This window comes from Diplotaxodon limnothrissa, linkage group LG12 (assembly GCF_057381915.1).
Source record: "Diplotaxodon limnothrissa isolate DT_005_m linkage group LG12, D_limnothrissa_male_GT1.1, whole genome shotgun sequence".
NCBI classification, from domain to species: domain Eukaryota; kingdom Metazoa; phylum Chordata; class Actinopteri; order Cichliformes; family Cichlidae; genus Diplotaxodon; species Diplotaxodon limnothrissa.
This window is the reverse complement of record NC_140607.1, coordinates 21,692,455-21,710,675: the sequence shown is the minus strand read 5'-3', so window position 1 is coordinate 21,710,675 and position 18,221 is coordinate 21,692,455. Positions and strand designations below refer to the sequence as shown.

At 42.7% G+C, this 18,221-nt stretch overlaps 2 protein-coding genes across 2 annotated transcripts in view; one reads left to right on the top strand and one right to left on the bottom strand.

The window, feature by feature from the left end:
• Positions 1 to 9,283, top strand: part of smtnb (smoothelin b) — a 49,673-nt gene extending 40,390 nt beyond the window's left edge. Inside the window, exons 11-20 of the mRNA XM_085368294.1 lie at positions 3,453 to 3,632; positions 3,843 to 3,918; positions 4,077 to 4,109; positions 4,872 to 5,051; positions 5,259 to 5,321; positions 5,424 to 5,496; positions 5,579 to 5,755; positions 5,848 to 5,974; positions 6,107 to 6,258; positions 8,727 to 9,283. Of these exons, the coding sequence (XP_085224420.1) occupies positions 3,453 to 3,632; positions 3,843 to 3,918; positions 4,077 to 4,109; positions 4,872 to 5,051; positions 5,259 to 5,321; positions 5,424 to 5,496; positions 5,579 to 5,755; positions 5,848 to 5,974; positions 6,107 to 6,258; positions 8,727 to 8,880 (1,215 nt within the window). The 3' untranslated portion in view covers positions 8,881 to 9,283. The remainder of the gene's footprint in view (positions 1 to 3,452; positions 3,633 to 3,842; positions 3,919 to 4,076; positions 4,110 to 4,871; positions 5,052 to 5,258; positions 5,322 to 5,423; positions 5,497 to 5,578; positions 5,756 to 5,847; positions 5,975 to 6,106; positions 6,259 to 8,726) is intronic.
• Positions 9,284 to 10,627: 1,344 nt separating this feature from the next.
• On the bottom strand, positions 10,628 to 14,316 carry selenom (selenoprotein M). Its single transcript, XM_085368292.1, has 5 exons — positions 14,150 to 14,316; positions 13,408 to 13,443; positions 13,175 to 13,209; positions 13,010 to 13,088; positions 10,628 to 11,034 (listed from the first exon to the last, which is right to left on the bottom strand). Exons 1-5 carry the CDS (start codon positions 14,243 to 14,245, stop codon positions 10,804 to 10,806), a joined length of 477 nt encoding a protein of 158 aa, XP_085224418.1. The 5' UTR covers positions 14,246 to 14,316; the 3' UTR covers positions 10,628 to 10,803.
• Positions 14,317 to 18,221: the final 3,905 nt, after the last annotated feature.

The following is an 18,221-nucleotide window of genomic DNA, read 5'->3' as shown; positions in this document are numbered from 1 at the left end:
GGACCTAAATTCTTTGCCCTCTTCCCAAATCTGGAGCTATATCTTGAATGGTAATCATGCAAAATGGCTGAGCTGATGAATCAGGTTGTATTTTGTTAGAAAGCCTTTAGTAAAGGAGGTGTACAACCAGTGTGCAACTTTTTCACCTCAGCCCAGGCCTAGAGCCACATCTAAATGCCTGCTGCCTGCCAGTGGAGGTGTGAAGGACGTGCTTTAGATAAAAGGAAAGTTGAACTGGGAGGTGTGAGTTTCCTGACTTGTGGTCACTACAATTCCACCTCCCCCAGTGCCCCAGATCTAACCAGCTCAGTGGAATAACAGCGGGGCAGGAGATAAATATACACGCCCAGGGCACCTAGAAATGAGTAGGTGTGGGCTGCCTGGGAAACAGGATTCCCTGCATACTCATTGGTTGCAGGGGGGGATTTGCTGGGGGTATAAAGGTCATGCATTGTTTTCTGAGAGGACACTTCTATTCTCACTGAGGCATAGGACACAGCCCTGATCTGACACCTCAGGATAAACTTTTTGGAAACTTGTGGGTATTTCAGCAAAGAGGACATTGGCCAGTGTGAGTTAAAGTTTGTCTGGCCATGCCTGGAGTGAACCTGGACTTCCTCCCAGCCTCTCAGTCTCCTAAGGCTTTGGGAAGCCCAGACAGTGCTTGTGCTGAGTCTGGCCTCGAAGAAGTAATTGGGGACCTGCTTGCTCAGGATGAAGCTGAGGATGAAGAGGAGCAATTTGGTGTGAAGAAATTTGAGGCAACATTGCGCTGTGCCGTGGGGGAGATCCACAGTGACCTGCAAGCCTTTGGGAAGCGAGTGGATGCCCGGCTGGATGAGGCTGCGGCTGAGGTGGCTCCTCTGGCTGAGACAATGTCCAGGTTGCAGGAGGAGAACCTGAGACTGAGGATTCAGCAGGAAAGGCTGATGAGGCAAGTTGAGGCCCTGTGTCAGGTGATGGGGCTACCTGATCCATCACTGCATGAACTTTACAGCAAAGACTGCTCCAGTTTAATTTCTAATAAAAGCAAAACTTCATCCGGTGGTGCTCCATCCTGCATGCAAGAGACTGGGTCTGAAAAACTCCAGGATGCTTCCAGCTGCACTCCCCAACACTCTCTTTCCAGTGCACCTCAGGAAACCCAAGCACACCGTCTCCTGCATAGTCAGTTAAGTGTACCCCAGGAGCCTCTAACGCCCATCCAGCACTCAGTCTCTCTGTCTCCCAGGACAAACGCACCTTCACCGGCCCCTCACCCGCCAACCTTTGCTACGTGCCGCTCCCTCTCTGCTCCCTCTCTGATGGCAAACATTTCTCTCTGCAACAGCATGGTACTGCTCTGTTAATGATTCTGATCATGATCCCTTTAATTCAGATAAGCCACTTGAAGAATGGGACTGTCTTTTTGTGCCAGTGTTGCCAATACCTGCGGATCCGCAGACCATTAATTTTATGTGCCGCAGCAGCGATCCCGTGTTCAAACCACATACTCTGGTCACCTCTTTCAAATCTCTCAGTAAGCTTGACCGTCTCAGCTGACCGTCTCAGCTGCCACAGATTCCGACAGATTGTGTTTATGTGAAGGACTCCACTGCAGTCTGTCACAGAGGTATTCCTGTGCTGTAACACCATGCGTCTCTAATTGTGTCCCAGCTCGCATTCATGGATGCCTGCAAGTGTTCTGTTGAGTGGATGCACTTCCCGGCGGAGGGAAGGATGATTACATTTAGCAGCAGCCTTTTAGTTTGCCATCTGCAGATTGTGTGCCGTGCTCACTTTGGCAGGCACGTGAAGATAGAATTGAACGTTTGAAGTCTTTCTTCTGCTTTTTGTTCCTTTTCATTTATAAAGTTGGAATCACGAGTTAGAAAGAAAATGCAAGGAAGGAAAGCAGGTCCCGCAAAGCCACTGAAGGCGTTTTTAACTCGTGTGGCACAGTGTTTTTCAGAAAGGAGCCTAGTAGCAAGACGTCAGGTTAGAAAAGACTGAAAGGCTCTGATTAGATGTGGTCCTCATCTTGAGGCTTGTTTGCTTTTGCAACTGTGTAACATACCCTCTGTGTGTGCACTTGTAACCTTTCCAGGGATATTGTAAATTTGCAGCATGAGATTCAGTTATTGAACCATGAAGAGTCTAATCTTGTGGAGGCAGCTGGGACCGCCAGTCAACTACTTTAAGTCAAGGTGACTGGTTTCCATTAAGTGGTAATCCTTTCAGCAGACCGATGTGATAATGAGGGGTGATCTTATCTGATCGTGTTTCTGTATGTCTTTGCCCAGTTTCAGCTTATTTTGCCATTTTTTCTATTTATACTTTTTCACCTGGAACTGGTCAAAGCAGTCTCCCATCACAGAAAAAAAAAACTATCAAAACAGGCTTTTTTAAAATTCCACAATGACTTGGATGTTTATAGGTACACTTAGGCTTAGTTATACATGACTCGACCACAAAGGTTATCGGGGAGCTTCTCACCCCGTGTGCATTCCCCCTGTGGCCTGACTCAGAGACCTTGTCTGGCTGCATTGCCTCCCAGAACATTCTTCATCGGTCGCGGGCCTCTCAGTCCAGCCTGTCCCATGGGTCAGAACTCTGTGTCCAGAAAAGAGTTGAAAACCAGGGACCACCTTTGATCACCCAGTTCTGTGGCTGAGCTGGGCATTGTCCCTCCCTGCTGAGACCTGGTTTGGCTGGGGGACTTCAGTGGGCAGGACTCGGCGGCTGTGGATACAGATGGGACCAGCTGCCTGAGCTATATCTGGACCCAGAGTCGTTTACAGCAAAAGCATTGAGGCCACAGCTAGAACATATAGTCTGCCACAGGCATTCGGCACCATATGAACATGTAAAAGGAATTTGCTATAGGATTCATGGTAACTCTCAATAATGCAACACATTCCCACGTTCCTCAGCTCTGCTCCTCAGCCCTTAGGAGATATTTTTCCTCTGGACTTTTTTATATAGTAATGCGTTGTCCCTATTTTACAGTGAGAGTAAAGCATTGCATCTGTCACATAAACTCGGGTTGGCAGCAGTGTTGTATGATTAAGAAAAATCCATGTGTCAGCAGCACTCCATAAACTAGTGAACAGTAACTTGGCAGGGTTTCTTTTAGCCTCGTGTGCTTATTGTCACTCCCTCGCAGATCATCCCGCTGGAGCTGGCCTAGAGACAAGGAAGTTATTACTGGACAGGAAGTGTCAGACGTACTGTCCCTGCGATGTGTTAGAGCAGCCCTCGGCTTGTTCTGATTACATCTTAAATGTCAGCCACTTTCAAATAAGTTTTCTTTTTTACCCTCCTTCATTTTGGTTCTGGCTCTGGTTTAAGAAGTGTCCTCCCAGTAGCTCACTGATTTCCAACTAAGGTCACGGTTTTCTTTGCAGTCTATGATAATAAATGTGCTCCTGTTCACGCTCTGTGTTGTGTTACTGTGTTCGTTTTGCGCGCAGATGGAGACGGGGCCCGTCATTGCTTCTGAGCCAGTGTTTTCAGCTGTCTCGTCTGTCCAGCGTCACGTCCCACTCATTCCCAATGGCTCTGGCGCTCAGACCAAACCTGCTGAATTCTCCGGGAAACTAACGGCTGAAAAGCTGGCTGCGATCGAGGATGAAGAGCTCCTCGACAAAATGGTACGTCACGCCGGAGCCATAATTCTCAATGATTTAAGTTATTATTTCGATAAAAGTGTGTTTTGATTCAGGCGTGTGGAAAGTTTGTGCATTGACACTAAACCTTGTCACAGCTCTGCATTGTGTGTGTGCAGATTTGTAGCATAGAAAGTACCAATTGGGCAAATTTGCATAGAACGACCCCTCATGTTTCCATCCCCTCTTTCACAGCTCGATGAGTCAAAAGACTTTGAGGAGAGGAAGATGATCCGCGCAGCCATGAGAGACCTCCGTAAAAGAAAGAGAGGTAACATCATGCATCTTACTGTTACTCCAAACTGCATGAAGGCTTTCTTTTTAGATATTTAAAAGCAGTCAGGCCTGATGATTTCTAATTTTCATCTACTTTTTTGTTATTGTTTATACCTTATCTTGACACGTAATTGCCTTTAATTCTGCCCTCAGAGGCCATGCTGGGATGTACTCAAGAAGAAATGGGTAGGACAGGTGGTGTGCAGTGTGCAATAACAATTTATACTTGCCTGTGTTTGCCTTTTTGTGTGCACACACCCTGTCATTGTGAGACCACAACAATCTTAGATGTGGTTTGTGATGGAGGATATTATGAAATTTTTTGGTATCTTGCATGCATCCTGTGTTTTGTTTTTGGGTTTTTTAATGTGTTAAACACTCACCCTACAACAGTTAAGATCTGTTTTTCTGCGGGCACTCACCACGTGGTTTCATTAGGCACCTGCTAATGGTGAGCTCAGATTTAGAGTGGATGCGTCAGTGGATTCGGTGGAAATGAGCATGCAAAGGGTCCAAGAGGGCCTCGGTGATCTAGATATTAGACACAATTTAAGTTAGTAAATCATTAATACTGTGCAGTATGTGTAAATGCATGCGTGTTTTCTGAGAAAAACTACAGCCATCAGTGCAGGTACCAGCGTTTTCAACATCGCAGTGTGTATTTGCTCTCTGTGGTCTATGGTGTTTGCGCAGAACATCTTATTTGACAGCTTTGGCTTGCCTGTTAAGACTCCCACCTGTGGGTGTTTGTGTGCTCAGAAACCCTCACAGTCCCGTGGAAAGAATTCTCAAACATATTGCCTCAAATCTGGAAGGCCTCACTTAATCCAACTTTGTGGCAGTCAGATGAGGTCCTGTCATCTTATTTAGGACCTCTTGTCCTCCTTCTCCTCCTCCTCTTTTTCCACTGACATCATCTCTCTACCATTCCCGTCTCCTCTCCTCCAGACCAGAGAGAAAAGGAACGCGAAACCCGCCTGCAGGAGCTCCGGCAGCAGAGAGAAGACCGGGTGCAGAAAGGTCGTGCCGGGGTCGGAGCGGGAGAGGTGGTCACGAGCAAGGTGGAGAAGTCGGCAGATGGGTCAGCCGTCGGCCAAATCACCAAAACGAACCGCTTTGCTCAGTCTGGTAGTCTCTAATCTTTCTTGAACCAGCATTTAACTGAAGTAAAACCAAAACAATAAAACCAATCTATAAACATTCAAAACAAAGACATTAGCTTGAAAGTAAAAAGAGTAAAATTGTGTTGCATCAAAAAAAATTGATTATAAAGACAGAGATGGGAAGAATTTTATAAAGAATGGTCAATTTTAAAAAGTTTTTGTGTGTTTTCAGATGATGGGAGCAAATCAACACGCAGTACTATTGTCGAGTCCAGTTATGTGCAGAAAACAGACAGTGAGTTTTGCTTGCTGGATTTACAAAAACACATTCACTCGAGTGCATTGCATTTTTTTTCTTAATCTTCTCATTAATGTGTCCGTGTGATTGTCGTTCTAGGAGGGACAGTCCAGTCAAAATCATTCAGCTTCACCTCTTCCACCTCCACTAACACGAGCAAAAAAATAGGAAGGTTGGTCACGAGGCATTTGTACTGTTAACTACAGCAGATTTAAACATCTGTGCACTCTCTCAAATTAACCTCCTGGGCTCAGTGTGTTCGACCGCGAGGACGACGCGTCGTCGCGAAGCGGCAGCGGCGGGTTGGCCGCCATCGAGCGAAGGCAGGCGGAGAGGCGCAAGGAGCTGATGAGGGCTCAGACGCTGCCGAAGACATCGGCCATGCAGGCCCGCAAAGCCATGATAGAGAAGCTGGAGAAGGAGGGAGGCGGGTAAGAATAAACAGAAAGGTAGTGCTACCAAAGAAAGAAAAGGAGCAGATGGAGGCATGTAAATATTAACACAAAACTGACTTTTCTTTTAGCCCTGGAAATCAGGCGGTGGCCAAGGTAAACAAAGTCCAGCGCTCCACCAGCTTTGGCGTACCCAATGCAAACTCCATCAAGCAGATGCTCCTCGACTGGTGTCGTGCCAAGACCCGCTCGTATGAGGTGAGCCAGCGATCCTCCACGCTAAGTGCTCATTTTTAATCTTGAACCTGAGCTGAGATGATACTTTGGGAAAGTTTCCACTGCTTATCCATCCCCGTCTGCGTATCTCTTTTGTTTCTTTTTCTTCGTCAGCATGTGGATATTCAGAATTTTTCATCCAGCTGGAGTAACGGCATGGCGTTCTGTGCCCTGGTGCACAATTTCTTCCCCGAAGCCTTTGACTACAACTCCCTGAGCCCGAGCAACCGCAGGCAAAACTTTGAGGTGGCCTTTAGCGCTGCAGAGTGAGTACATGCTGAAGACAGGTTCTTCCTAACATTTGCAGTGACTGTAGGAAACCAATGGAAGAACTACTGTGTTAGGCCTATAGGTGTAGAAGTGATGAGCCAGTTTGATTCGCTGCCCCGCTCCCCTTTATTCTGTGTCGCTGTATGCCGGCATTTGCAGACCAGTGGTATGGGAAAACTTCTCGACCGATGTCCTGCTTTCCCCCTTTCTCCCAGGTTTATCAAAACCCCACTCACGACTGAGCCCATTACTACTCTAATACCGCTGCCTCTAAACCTCCACTCTTCCCTCTCCTATGAGTAACCGCTCTGACACCCCAATCTCCTCCAAACCAGATCCCCACAGGCAATCCCACTCCAAACAGCAAACAGGTTAAAAAAAACAAACTTCTAAGCTCGCCTCTGTGCCTTGAGTCATGTCCCTCTATTTTAGTCTAAAACTCTTTCCTCTCCTTGTTCTTTTCTTTTTCAAATTCCTCTTTTATGCCACCAGTCTTCACTTTTGGTACCCCCACCCAGCTGTGTGTGCATCTTCACGTGCTCCCACCAGGATAATGTAACGCTGAGATATCTCAAGTAGCAAATCGTACTCAGCACTGTGCTGTCACTCAGCCACAGCCCCACCCACTCCCCCAGATCTTCTCACCTTTGTGTTGCACTATCACTCACCTCCCCGGGCACTCCAAATCCCCGCCAATAGTTTATGTTTACTATCTGGATCCTTGATACGCACTCAAACACACACTATACTGTGCACCAGTGTGGTTGTTTTTGTTAGTCACTCTGTCGTTGTAACTTTGGGGGTTTTTTTTGTGTGTTTTTTGCAGAATCCACGTTGTTTTTTTCATCGTGTCTCGTATTTCACATTGATTATGGTTAAAAAAAACAACAACAACAACAACAAAAACATCCTCGTCTCAGTGCACAGAAAAAAACAACAGCAAACAAAAAGGCTAAATGAGCATCGCCTGGCGCTCATTTGACATTTTGTTTTGCCTTTGTGTGTGTGCGTACGTGTTTTTGTCACGCACTGTATGTATGTACTGAGATGTTCATGAAGCATGTCAGCTCATGGATATATTTGTGAACACAGAATGTAATGTGATTGTTTTTTCTTTGTGTTCTTTCTCACTCCTTCTGTTTTTGTTTTTCACTGGCTGCTCACTGCTTTCTTTTTTTTTTCCCACTCCCACTTCCTCATTTTCCCACACTCTCCATCTCTTTGTCTACTCTCTCCGTCCCGTTCCTTCTGTGTCTTTTTATCTGTCCTTTGCCTTTTGTGTTTCCTGTTCTATCCACGTTGTTTCTGTCTTTTTGGGTCCTTTCCTTCCTCTCCCTATTCCCTTCCTCTACCCCCTTCCCCCGCTGGCCGTGGGTGCAGGAAACTAGTGGACTGTCCCCAGCTGCTGGATGTGGACGACATGGTGAAGATGCGTGAGCCAGATTGGAAGTGTGTGTACACGTACCTGCAGGAGTTCTACAGGGGTCTGGTGACGAAGGGCCTGGTTAAAACCAAAAATTCCTCCTAAAGTTGCACCCCAGCTAAAACTGAGCCTATGGTGAGAGAGGGGACGAGCTTGTGAGGGAACCGCACACACTCTGTGGTTCCCGACAGACTTAAAATGTAAAACACAGAAAAACTCCTTTATTGGCTTCTTTTGGATATTTGATGCTTCATGTTAATCTGAAGCTCCAAAGTACCAAACATGGTGTGTGTGTGATAGCATGTGTGTATCTGTATTCTGAGACTATGGCTCAGGCAGAGGGCCAGGACCATCTGCAGATCAGTGCTTTAAAAGGAACTGCCGGATCACAACGTTTCAAACAGAGTTAAGGAAAAAAAACAGAGAAGGATGAAGCCTGCTTTGTGCACCAAGTTTTTATCAAGTGTAAGGTTACAGGTGTTTATGCACTTGGCTTGTCAAGCCTTGTAAAGATACTCTAATAGAAATAAAGTGCAGACTGATTTATGTCCACAGTTCCTGAAATTACTGAAAAAATGTTACGTTGTTGACGTTTATTATCTCATCGGCCCATCTGCTGTTTTTAGGTGCTTTTTCTCTTTGTGGGATTTCTCAGGGGTTAGAGTGTGAGGAGATGTTGCCACCTTGTGGTTACACTCTGCATAGCTCACACTGGAGGTCTCAGTTCTTAAAACTGTTTATTGAAATGCCCAACATTACCCAAGTTTATTTATACAGAGCTTTTAAAGGGTCCATAATGGTTTAGAGCAAATGTGCCAAAGACTCTAGCACACTAAACAGCTTTGGAAAATGTGAAGAGCAGCAAAGTTTCTACTGTTAAAGACCTCCTCCATGGCCATTTATACTATATTCATAGATAAAGAATCATCTATTTGAAAAAGAAAAAGAAACTTGTAGTGAACATGATGATTTCTCCTTCCCAGCTGGTCTTCTGTCTGTTCTGCTTTCTCATGCACGCTGTCCTGTACGCCTGTTCCTCAGGACCCACGCCAACTGCATGCCTTTGCTGGAGGTGGAAGACATGATGATCATGGGTAACAAACCAGACTCCAAATGCGTCTTCACCTACGTGCAGTCTCTGGTCAACCACCTGCGCAGGTATGAGATGTCCATGGGTCGGCCCTGTGACCTCTGACCTGTTTTCGGGCTCCCCCCCCCCCCCCCCCCCTAACCTTCACCTGATGATGGCCTCCGCTCTGACAGCAGGCTGGGTCAAACAGTTGCACATCTCTGATGGTCGGCTTGGGGATTGTAAGCATGTGTGTATGTATCAGTTAAAATCAGCTTAAAATGTTTTCCGGCAGTGATAATGTGTGTTGCTTATTCTGGACACACACACACTGTCGACACAAAAGTCCAGTAAGAGATCAGCAGCAGCATGATTCTTAAAAAGACCCCTTTGTTTAAAAAAAAAAAAAACTCCAAGTAATATTCAACAGGCAGTAGTTTGATCACATTGCTGTTGTACTGAGAAACGGCTCAAGAGAGAAAAAAGAAAAATAGTTTTCTAGTATTTGCAGTTTTTTGCAGTATTTGTACGTGCGTTTTTCTCTGCTACACTTTTGTAAGTACTGTAATGTGTTTGCACTTCTCTCAGTAATCTCACTGAAAAAGAAAAAACTTATTATTTCTATTCAATTTTGGTACTTTTACTTTTTTTTTAAAACCAAACTCATGTTGCTTGAAGTGTTTTAATTAAGTTATTTTCATTTTGATGTAATTGATGAGTATAAGGATTCTTATTACGTGAGCACAGGGATTTTCTGCATTTGTTATTCAAATGGATTCAACATCGTTGCTGTAATCTCACTTTTCTGAAGTCCAAACAGCTACTGAGGACATTTACTGGACATTTGATCCATCCTGTATGACCACACCACCACCACCATCATCATCATCACCATCATATAAGTATGGATGAAAGATGCTAGCTGTTAAACTGAGGTTTGGATTTTTTTTGTATTTCGGTACAAAGAAGTCATTCAGCTGATTTGTGTCATTACTGGCTGTTTGGTGGACAGCACACACACACCTCCCACCACCGCTGCATTGCCCTGCCACACACATTCTCACACAGCTGTTAGAGGGCTCCTTATTTATGCTTGAGTAGTTTTTAATACGGTTAACGCTGGTGTGCACATCGTGCTTTTAAAAGGTTTTGTCGATAAGCTTAAGATGCCACAATGTTGTTTTTTCCTGTGTGAAAGCCGGCTTTCAGTACAAACATGAGGATTCATGACTGATAACCAGCCAACTGTATATTTAACTAAATGTAGCTAAGAGGAAACGGGACAAAAATAATTTTAAATGAATATTTTATTTCACTTGTATAAAATTTGGGTTTCTACGAGAAGAAAATTTGGTTTCAGAGTTGATTTAAAAGAAGCTTATTTCTTAGATTTGAGAGATTATTTGAGAACTATCTGCTGCCGACAGAAAAAAAGCTTTCATGAAGCAGTGGAGTATTGTATGTGTGTATGTGTGTGTGTGTATATATATGAGAGCTAAAACACATTATTTCATTTTTCTGTGCACCACAGTTAAATGTGAAATAAACCAATTTGAGAAACAAACGTGTGTTTGTGTGGGATTATTGTTTGGAAGGCTATCCATGGTCCCGGCAGCGTGGGATATCTGCACACAAACACTCAGCACAACAAGAGCCAGAGCACACTTCTTTTTAAAAATGGTTTACTTTCCATGCACTTGAGTCTTTTTGTGCGCATCAGCCCAACCCACCAGAACACGCAGCATCAACCCCAGGCTAGTCAGACGATTTTCAGCCTGAGGCTTCATTTAGTTTCACAGTAGGTCAGAGGCAATCATAGACACACAAAAGAGCTCAAGCTCATTACAACAGATGACAACACAATGGACAGTGGCGTAAAAAAAAATGGTGCAAATTCAGACTGTGGAGCGTCTACAAAGGCCTGCTGACGGGCTCATCTGTAATCTGCTAGGCTCTGAAATTACAAACATTTCTGTCACCTGTGATAATCAGCTGGTTGTGGAGCAGCTAAGGGAGCTAGAGGGGTACTGTTACTGCTGATGTCTACTCTTACAGGTCAGTGTGTTTGACTTCTGTGCTGGGCTCTGAGGAGCCACTCTCGGTGGCTATAGATGAAGCAGAAGGCTGGTAGGCAGGCTCATTTTTGAACGGGCTGTCTTTGGCAGGAGAGAAGCGGAACTCCTCCGGCACCTCGGCCTCGGCCTGAGCCTTCTTGTAGAAACCCAGTTTCCCCAGCAGCTCATTTATCTCAGAGCGGGTCATGTCAGACAGGGCGACGCGCTGCGGAGGAAACACACTTGTTATAAAAGGACCATTAAACTGTGCTCTAAACAAAAGACACTGATCTGCGATATATTAATAGTGCAGTAAAGCTGAGCTGAACATTGATGGGTTTAAAGAAACCTGAAAAAACATTAAACCTGCACAAATGAATTATGTGTCGTGTGAAAAGATCACTCGTGATGAAACTACAAAGCTCTGAAACATTTTACATTTCTTTTGGATCCTTGTTACAGTTTTCTGGCCAATGTGCTGCTCTTTTTAATGTCATAACAGACAGTTGTATTTATACAACCCATTCAAAAGCATGGGAACTGGCCCAAAGAGCTTTCCAGTGGAGGCTGATTAACAATGCAAACATACAAGACGTCACAGGAAGGAACAACAGGTGCAAAAAAAAAAAAAAAAGCGATAAAGGCTGTTAACCACAACCACGGCAACAAATGCAGGAGTTAAGAAAAAATAAGGCTATATAAAAGATATGGCTGAAGTTAAAAACAAAATAACACCTGAGAACAGGAAAAGTAAAAAGGAGAAAAATCTGATTAAATCATAACAGTACTTTAAAATTTCAAAGAAGCCTCAGATCAAACAAAGTGATCTGCGAGTCATTCCACGGAAATGCTCCCGGCATTTACAAAAATATTACACTTGAAAAACACTTTAGGGTTACAATTTATTTCCACATTCAAATAAAACGTTATCCGAACTATTACATCTTCTCGAATATTCAGTTCAACAATTTTTTTTTGTTTGTTAAGTGATAAATAAGTTTGACCATCACAAAAATGCTCATCCCCACAGTCAAGTATAGTGATTCAATGCTGTATTTTGACCACAAAAATATGCTTTTTACCATTTAAAACGCCATAATAGGACTACCACATATATTTTAAACATGACACAACAAAGCTGAACTTGTGTAACTGCATGAGAAAAGTCTATTGTTTTGAATTGCTAGTGGTAAGTGGTTTATCTGAATTCCTCTCTTATTTAATAATTTGAAGCTTTTAGTTAAAGTCACTGGTGTTACTCACTTTACTTTTAGGGAAGTGCAAAATACATAAATTGATTAAATGACAGAACTTAATGAATATGAGGTGACTGACAGCATGTCAGGTGACTGACATGCTGTGACTCCCAATTACACAAAAACATTACAAGCTGTTTCTGGAGTAAAACTTTAGTATTTTATGTAAATTCTAACTGTTCTGTATCATTATCAATCTTTTTATCAAGTACGTCTAATTTGGGTGTCTAATATCTCAGCAGATGGTTCACTGCGTCACTGTTTTTTTGTCACATAAAATAAAACATGTCATATTTGACCAGATAATTTCACAGCCATTGAATTTTGTTACACTTAAGGCTTAACATATGAAGGATTACTTACTTTTAACTGTATGAAATTAATAAGACAATCTGCTGATTTGTTGCACGATTATTATAACCGACTACGTGGCTGAAGAGCCTGAGGAAATAATATTCATTAAAACGCCTGAAGACTTGCAGAAGGAGTAAGGAAACACCGTTGAGGGAAAAAAAAAGAATCACAGCACAACCAGGCTTTGAAATTTGGTGGGAAAAAAGCTGTCATTTTTTGTAAATAAATAGTCAGTTAAGTAATAATTTAGTTCAAGTTTAAATGTTAGAAGTAAGTTCTTGTCATATCAAAGTGGGATATATCTGTAGAATGACCTGTGCTCTGCAGATTTCTTGTTTCCTTCTGAAGTTATTTTAATCCAAAAGACGGGAAAAGCTCAGAGCCTGCTCAGCGGTCACAGGACACCTGTTTGTCATCATTTCAGCTGTAATCTCTTCGAGTAATGATGTCAAGTGTTGGTGGTGAGATGCTTTACTTCAGTTGTTAAACTGAATCTGACATTCAGCACAAACGAGTGTCATATTTGCTGCAAGTAAACAACAAATACAATTTAAAAAAGTAAAATAAAAGAAAGGCACAACACACACTTACGTCCAGCTCTTCATAATAATGGTTCAGGAGGACAAGCTCAGGGTCTGCGCCAGGAATGTGCTTCATCACCAGGTTATGGCTGAGGTGGTGCTCAGGGATTAAACAGCGTGCAGTTTATGAGCAGATATTTCTAAAGAGTAACAGTGCACTTCAGTGAAAGGATACTAAAGAGGAATATCCTGGATCACAAAGGCTTTGACCTGCAGACAGAGGTTTGGATTAGTGTTTTCCACTCAGTTTGGGTTTCAGTGGCAAATGTGTCAGGGATTATGTGAAACTCTAAACTAAAATGTTCCTCAGAGAGAAAAAACTTCTAGGCAGGAGTAAGGCTTTAGCCTGCCTCTGACCCCTGGCTCTCAGTGTTTTGTCACTTTTGTTCACATAACAGGGCAACTTGCCTCTCTGAGCCTGTTCAGCTGTCATCCACCACACGTCTGAGGAAAGACAACAACACAAGAAACAAGAAAAAGTTACATGCAGAGCTCGTGTTTCAGAAATGGGGCTTTACAAGAACTGGAAACATGATTACTGAACACACGTCATCTGCAACTGTAATGCATCTTTATACAGAAAAAAAACCATTTATGTGCTGGTATCACTGCGAGCTTTTACTTTGAAGAACGCTTAGTACGGCCCCAGGGAAGGCCACCCGACCTATTTTTGCTGATATCTGAGCCTCAGGTATAAGGCGTGACTAACACTACAATAACAACAGATCATGATTTGCTTCAGTGATGCTGGCAAGTAGGTGACTGGGTAGGTGACACCCTGGGGGAAACTGCACAGATCTCAAAAGAAAAAGGTGTAGAGTTTCAGTCTTTGTGCAGGACCGCCTGTTACACACCCTGTGCCCCCCTTTTAAGCTTCCACCAAGTCACTTTGTGATGACGATTTTAGGGTTACTAAAATAGTAACAATGTGAATTAGAGACCGTGTTCTTCATTAGATCCCAGGCCATTCAAGCACGGAGGCATCCATTCATCTTAGTACACATCTGTCCTGGTCACGCATGCGCCCAATCCAAAAATGTTTAAAAGCAGGGCACCCATTCACACGTTTAAACGATAATTGGCCCTGACACGATTATTTCCGTGTTCTTCTTTATGCGGAGGATTATGAAAAAATAAAGCCTTATGTTACCTCCACCCTCGCTCTTGCCAGCCCCTCCAGCTTCTTCAGATCCACATCATAAGCCGAGGCGCAGTGAAGTAAACTGGCCAACACGATCAGCCACATTTCTCCTGCTTCAGATCGAGGAGCCGCACTCGCTCTTCACCGGGACCAGTACCTGCAGATGATTGAAGGTAACCGAGCTATGGAAGAGGAGGGAGGAGAGATGATGAGCAGCTATGTCACGTCCGGACCTTTTGCCACGTCAAATATTTTTGTGGCGGAGAGAGGAGCAGGCGTGGTTAGCGCGCTCATTGGTTATTCCAGGTTTCCTTATGGATTTCATGCGCGCTCTATAGGCTGTCACAGGCGGTGTAATTGTAGAGATGGACAACGGAAAGAGCTCTGTTATTGTCTGCGTGCTCTTCTTTTTTTTTGATGTCCTTTTGTGCAAAGTGACACATGTTACATTAATAACAGCATAATTTTAAATTCCTAAATGCACTGGATTATATGGTAGACTGATCCTGAAGGTGAACTATGCAAAGTTATTTAGTCTGTGTAATCTTGGATTTAGGAGGATTAAAGAAGATCGATTGTTGTAAAGGATTGTGGTTGAAAAACTCAGAGTCCCGTGAAGGAAATGTGATATTTACCAAGTCAAGGACTATTTAATGAGTCACAACCCTGTGTGGGAGCAGACTTTTCAGGTGTCTGATCCCCGCACTACAAAAGTTCTCACAGTGACCGGTGAGCGCTGAGCTCAAGAAATATTAGATCCGAATATGAAATAAATCCAACTTACTTGTATTTTACCTTCTTTCGCTGTTCTCCTGTTTAAATATAAAGGATAGATCTTCCTATATAAACATTTCTGGGAAGAAGAAAAACTGGAGCTGTTTGCTGTGTTTGCACTGCTCTGTTTCCGGGGTTAAAGCAGGTGACGGTATGTAAACCATTAGTTGAAACAACAGGAAGGAGGAGGACCTCCCCTTGAGTTAAGAAGGGTGTCAGGTTTACAATCTCACTTGAAAAAACCGTGGAAATAAGTTGCGCCAACATCAATGAGGTAAACTACAACTTCACAGCTCACCTCCCTGAACTCACTGTGCTGTTGATCAGCTTCTTTGTTTTCAGGATGTCCCTTTCAGGACTGCTGTGCTGAGACTTCTTACGCGTCAAGTGAAGCTCATTTGTGTGAAACTCGTTTATAAATAGACTTCACTGGTGCCACCGGTGACAAATAAGTCAGTCACAACACTGGGACAAATGTTATGTTTTTATTAGGGCTGTCAGTCGATTAAAATATTTAGTCGCGATTAATCGCATACTTATCAATAGTTAACTCAAGATTAATAGCAAATTAATCAGATTTGTTTTTTAAATCTGTTCTAAAGAAACTTCAACAGCATACTCTTCATGTTTCTAATACCCTTAACAGTATGGGAGTGAACAAATATACTTGCTTTATGCAAATATGTTTTTATTGCAACAATTCAAAACAATGAAAAGTCCAAAATACTCTTCAGAAAAACCTCAAAGGTACTGAATGCTCAAATATCTAAATTATCAGCACCGGGAAAAGATCAGGTATGCTATACCATGTTAAAACAACTCAGTGAGTCCGCTAAAGATCTTTTGTGGATTTATCTCTAAATATCAAAGTGGGTTTAGAAGAAGGAGGAATACTATGGATCCAGTTTTATGTTTGGAACATGAAGTTCGAAAAGCACAAACAAACAGTGAGAGTGTAGTTTTGATATAGAAACGGCCTATGATATGATGTGGAGAGATGGCCTACTAATTAAACTCTGTAAATTGGGTATTAGGGGGAGGATGTACGGGTGGATAATGGATTTTTTTAAAGGGGCGACATATTCAAGTGAGGATTGGGAAGGTTTTTTCTGAAAGGTTTTTGGTAGAAAATGGTACACCTCAAGGGAGCATAGTGAGCCCTATGTTATTTTCTTTGATGATAGATGATGTGTTTAATGATATAGAAGCAGGGGTGGGATGTTCACTTTTTGCTGATGATGGAGCAATATGGAAGAGAGGGGAAAATATAGAGTATATTGTGAAGAAACTGCAGGGAACAATTAGAAGAGTCGAAGAGTGGTCTTATAAGTGGGGTTTTAAATTTTCGGTTGATAAAACCAAGGTGATGTTTTTTTTACAAGGAAGAGAGTTGGTAAAGACATCAAGCTTAAGTTGTATGATCAAGAATTAGAAAGGGTGAGTAAATTTAAGTTTCTTGGATTGTGGTTTGATGAAAGGTTAAAGAAGACGTGAGACCTTTACATGCTGTCATTTGTTCAGATTCAAGTTCATCATTGGTCAGTCTACAGCATAGTCACTCAGACAGTAGAGCAGATGCTTTGGCGGAAATTCAGCAGTCACTTTTCCGGAGCAAGATGGCAAAAGCAGTGGGAGGAGGAAAGGAAGGGACGTTGGTTGTATAAAATTCAAAGGAGGGAGGAATGGTTACATCAGTGCAAAAGAAAAACAAACAATAAATATAAGAAGGGTAAGAAAATAAATATACACTTTAAGATTAGGAGATAAAAGTATCAATAACAATTTAAATTTTATAGTTTGAATTATTTAAAGTGACCTTTAAGTGATTTAAAGTGACCAGTGTAGCAGCTTGTAAACATTGAGCAGAATTCTTGAGAATAAGGAGTGTCCTAAGGATTGTGCATGCTGTTATATTTTTTTTTCTGTAGTAATGTGAAAATGCATCAATGTTCATGCATTAAGTTAAGATAAATAATTAACTGTTTGTTACAGGTAGTGTTATGAAGGTCTAGTGTAGGTACTGTTAGCAGCTTCAAGCTAACCACAGTGCACGGCTTTTCCCAAGTCTTGGCCCTAAATAGCACAGACATAAACACACACTCCGTTTTTGACTCATGCATTTTTAAGTACCAGTGAGACTCATGAGGTACCCTCAGGTGTTTCCACAGGCTAACGTAGAATTAATTAGTTTTTTTCCCCTCTTTGAATAAACCGGTATTTATGACAGTGAGTGCACTAGTTCCAAGTCTTTATTTTGACATTTATATGCAGTAAATACAATAACGATAATTAGAAGTAATGAAAAAACATTACACAAAGATACAGCATTATCACTGTATCATTGACCCATAACTAGGAAGTGAGTATATTACATGTTTAATAAGTGACATAAGGTACAAATGTGCAACACTGGGTGATGGTTTAGTTCATCAGGCAAAGCAGGTGACCCATATGACTTAAAACTAATTGGAATGAAATGGAATAAAACTATTGTGGTCTGACGGGAGGCTAAATGCTGGGTTAGAATCTGGCCTGAGGCTATTTACTGATTGTCTTTCTCCCTGCTCTTCATTCTTTGCTCCCCTGTTCTATTATAATAAAGCCCCCACCCATCAATCAAAAGTAAGAAAGGAAACTTAAGAAACCTGCCCTGATTAAATTATTTAGAATAGTATAGTCCTTTTGTGTCATTGTACATGCTGTACCGGAATAAAATATAAATGGTAGATGGCAGGAATAAACAGCAAACAGGAGAAATATATACAACCAAGAGGAATATACACAACAATAAGACAAAGGCACACATTAGAGAACAATAGTTGCTTGGAAGCAGTGCAGAGATAAGACTTGGTCTGAGTAGAGTCCATGTGTGAGTGGCCTGAGTGATGAGGGTTTCTCAGACCATGGCTCAGGTTGGTGAGGAAGGTGAGCAGAGGTGGGGTGTGGGGGGCATAGTGTTTATTGACAGTCTGAGTGGCCCAGGGGAAGAAGCTGTTTATGAGTGTGAAGGTGTGGGACCTGGTTTTTCTGAGATAGGAAGATCTGGCGATCGCCTCCAGGGGTGGCAGAGAGCGGCCAAGGATTTTTTTGGTTGGTGTTAGTTTCCCTCTGCACAGCCTTCCTGTTCTCAGTTGTGGCCCCTGCGTACCCAACACCCAGGCTGTAGGAGACCATGTTCACCACTGAGGAGCCGTGGAAGGCCATTTATTGCCTTTTGTTGTTAATGGACAGTGTAAAAAGACATCTAAGAGGAGGAAGAACAGTGCAGCAATTTATGGAACTCCAGCTAGTGTCTCTAAGCAGTGAG